Raw genomic sequence first — 3,628 nt, 5'->3', positions numbered from 1 at the left:
CCAGCGAGTTGGATGAGTACCCGTACCAAAGCTTTAAGTGACCTGCCTGTTACCTTGGGCAAGTCACTTCTTTGTGCCTCAGTTTCCCCACCTGTAAAATGAGCGTTCAAGAGCCGTCTTCATCATCCTGTCAACGGTATTGCGCGCTTTGAGCACGGGACTGTATTAGGCACTTGGGAGAGTACGATATAACAGAGTTGGTAGGCGGGGTCCCTGCCCACAGCGAGCTTAGGGTCTAGAGGGGGAGACAAGATGTCTTCTCTCCCAGACTGTGAGCCCTACGTGGGACAGGGATTGCGTCCGATATGATTAACTGGTACCTTACCCCAGGGCTTAGAACAGCGCTAGTCACGTAGTAAGAGCTTAACAAGTACCATCGCTATTATTCCTAAAAGAGCCCGGACCCGAAATGATTACGGCGGGTGTGTGGTGCAGTTCAAACGGTGTTCGCTGCACAGCTGGATGCTGTAGTCTCCCTCTTCGAAGAGTCAAACGTGATGTTCTGGCAAGTTGAAGAAGTGCATGAGGTGGTGACGTTCAAAGTGACTCGTGTTTATCATAACTTATCTCTGCGGCGGAAGGGAAGGCGCAGAAAGGACGTGGTGAGGTGGTGCGTCTGACCCCTCGTGAAAACCCCCTGGAAAGAAGGGGATGTGTGTGTGTGTGTGTGTGTGTCTTAAAAACCTAACACGTGTGGAAGGACCTAACTCTACAATCAGTCCAGGCTGCTTCCAAACAGTCCGACCTCTCACCGTAATGTCACATCTATCCCTATCGTTCACCTCTAAAATATAACTTCCCCTCTTTAATGACGGCTAAGGACACGAGGCCCGCTGCCATCTAGAAAGACGCCCCAAGAAATCACATCTTTCCTCTTGATGCCGCGCCGCAGTAGCTAACATCCTGCGAAGAAAAACGCAGGGCAAAGCCCCGAATTGAGAAGGGGAGAGAGATATGGAAAACCCACGGCACGCAAATCCATTTTTTGCAGAGCTCAGCGACCGGCAGGGAGGGGAGAGAGAAGTCTGAGGGACAGAAACGCAGACCCCATCGGGGGTTTTCTTCCTAGGGATGGCAGGGCTCCCGTTTTAAGACGCTTGGCCGGGGTGAGGAGGGACTCGGATGGGAAGAGTCTTCACCCCTAACCTCCGTTGCTTCTCAGGCGAGGGAACGACCCCCAAAATAGTCATTTCTCAGTCCCTTGTGTCCAGGTGAAGGAGGGGGTTCCCTGTGTCCAGGTGAAGGGGGGTGGTCCCTTGCGTCCAGGTGAAGCTCTAAAGGCCGGAGAAGCCCCCCCGGCTAAAGCCCGCGCTGAAATCGTAGGGCATCTGGGGGGTCGGGGGAGGAGACAGGGGGCAGTCGGGGAAGAAAGGGGCGAAGGCCGGGGGCTGGCCGGGGGTCTCCTCCCCCCCGCCGCCGGTCGCCCCCAAGCCGGGGGCGGAACCCAGGGACTCGTCCAAGGTCAAGGGGCCGCCGGAGGAGGCCTTCTTGGGCAGGGGGCACGGGGGGCTCCAGGCCTCGGGGTACAGCAGCCCCCCGACCACGGCCGGATGCCCCTCGAACAGGGCGGGCTCCAGCTGGGCCCCGCCGTAGTCCGGTCCCAGCAGGTCGAAGAACTCGGCCGCCGGCTCGCCGCCGCCTTTCTCCGGCTCCCTTGGGCCCCGGGCCTGGGTGGGCTCGGTGAAGAAGGACGGGGGCAGGTTGCGGTGGCGGAGGGGCAGCTTCTTGGCGGGGCCCGGGCTGCCGGCGGAGGCGCGGGGGGCCGCGGCGGGGGCCGGAGGGGCGCCCCGGCGGGGCGGGTGCAGGGAGTCGAAAAGGGCGGCCAGGCTGCGGCTCTGCAGGGCGGCGGCCGCCTGCCCGCCCTCCCGCCGCGGAGGGGGTGTCCTGCCTTGGGCCGCTGGGGTCCCGGAGGCGGCGGCGGGGGGCGAGGCCGCCGGGGGCCGCCTGGGGGGCACCTCGGAGGCGGCCGTCGAAGAGCCGGGAGTCGACGACGGGCCGGGGGCCGACGGGCCGGGGGTCGACGCCATGCCCGTGCACCTCTTGATCTGCTTCTGCAGGTACTTGCGGTGGTTGACCTTCCGCTTCGACTTACCCGGCTTGTCCAGGGCCATCTTGATATTGCAGGAGGCCGAGTCGATGAAGCTCAGCAGGTCCCGGGTGGCCTCCCTGCAGTCCCCGGCCCCGGCCTGGGCGGCCGCACCGTCGGGCCGGGGGACCCCGGCCCCCCGGCTCTCGTCCCCGCCGCGGCAGCCGCCCTGGCCCGGCAGGAGCGAGTCGGCGCCCGGCGGCCCGGACGCCGGGGACCCGGGGAAGAGGAAGGGGGCGAAGCGATGCGGGGCGAGGAGGGCGGCCTGCACGGCCATGCCGGGGTCGGCTCCGAACGCCGCTTCGCGACCCCGCGGCCTGACCCGCCTCGACCTTCCCCAACGACTTGGCCTTCCGCACCGACCGCTGCGCGACCTTCACCTCCTCTGCGGGTTTGCCGGGCACGTGCTCCTGCTCCCTCGAGGCCTCAAATGTCCGCGGGGGCTGCGGCTCCTCTGCACGCAATCCGGCCCCCGCGGGGCCTCAAGTCCGTGCAAACACTCGGGTTTCTTTGCGGGTTTGCTCCGCGGGCCCTCCGGCTCCCGGGCCGATTGAGGTTTCTGCGGGAGCCGCGGGTTCGCTCCCGCGGGGACTGAAGTTTCCGCAGGCGGTCTCCGGCTCCCGCAGGGGTTTCCTCCGCCCCCACTGACACTCCCGCAGGGGCTGAAGTTTCCGCGGGAGCTCCGGCTCCTTCGCGGGTTTGCTCCGCACACGCTCGGGCTCCCGCGGGGCCTGAGGTTGGCGCAGGAGCTGCGGTTCCCCTGCGGGTCTGCTCCGCGGGCAATCCGGCCCCCGCAATGAAGTTTCCGCAGGAGCTTCGACTCCCGCACGGGTTTGCGCAGGCAGTCCGGCTCCCACCCGGGTCTCTTCTGCACAATTTCGGCTCCACGCACGGGTTTGCTCTGCAAGCTGTCCGGCTCCCGCACGGACCGAAGTTTCCGCGGGAGTTTCGGGTCCCTTGCGGGTTTCCTCTGCGCACCCTCCGGCTCCCGCCCGGATTGAAGTTTCTGCAAGGACTGCGGCTCCCGCCCGGCTTCCCTCTGCAGATACTGAGGCTCCCGCAGGGACCGAAGTCTGTGCGGGAGCTGCGGCTCCCTCGCGGGGCTGCTGGGCACGCACCCGGGCTCCCGCGGGGACTGAAGTCCCTGCAAGGGCTGCGGCTCCCTTGCGGGTCTCCCGTGCACGCACCCGGGCTCTCGCAGGGACTGAGGCGGGTGCCGGAGCTCCGGCTCCCGCACGGGTTTGCTGTGCACTCACCCGGGTTCCCTTGCGGGCTGCGGCTTCCTTGCGGATTGGCTGGACGCGCACCCGGGCTCCCGCACGGACGAATTTTCTGCAGGAGCTGCGCCTCCCTGGCGGGTTTGCTGCGCGGGCACCGAAGCTCCCGCGGGGACTGAAGTGGGTGCAGGAGCTGCGGCTCCCTTGCGGGCTTGTTCTGCAGACACTGAGGCTCCCGCAGGGACTGAAGTGTGTGCGGGAGCTGCGGCTCCCGCACGGGTTCCTTCTGCAGACACTGAGGCTCCCGCAGGGACTGAAGTCTGTG

The 3,628-nt window shown here is 66.0% G+C and overlaps 1 protein-coding gene across 1 annotated transcript; it reads right to left on the bottom strand.

Moving 5' to 3' along the window:
- Positions 1 to 304: 304 nt before the first annotated feature.
- FAM181B (family with sequence similarity 181 member B) lies at positions 305 to 2,376 on the bottom strand. The gene has a single exon (XM_039915004.1). It carries the CDS (start codon positions 2,361 to 2,363, stop codon positions 1,275 to 1,277), a length of 1,089 nt encoding a protein of 362 aa, XP_039770938.1. The 5' UTR covers positions 2,364 to 2,376; the 3' UTR covers positions 305 to 1,274.
- Between the last annotated feature and the right edge of the window lie 1,252 nt (positions 2,377 to 3,628).

This window comes from Ornithorhynchus anatinus, chromosome 20 (assembly GCF_004115215.2).
Source record: "Ornithorhynchus anatinus isolate Pmale09 chromosome 20, mOrnAna1.pri.v4, whole genome shotgun sequence".
Lineage (NCBI taxonomy): Eukaryota > Metazoa > Chordata > Mammalia > Monotremata > Ornithorhynchidae > Ornithorhynchus > Ornithorhynchus anatinus.
The sequence above is the reverse complement of the archived record's forward strand: the minus strand, read 5'-3'. Positions and strand labels throughout refer to the sequence as shown.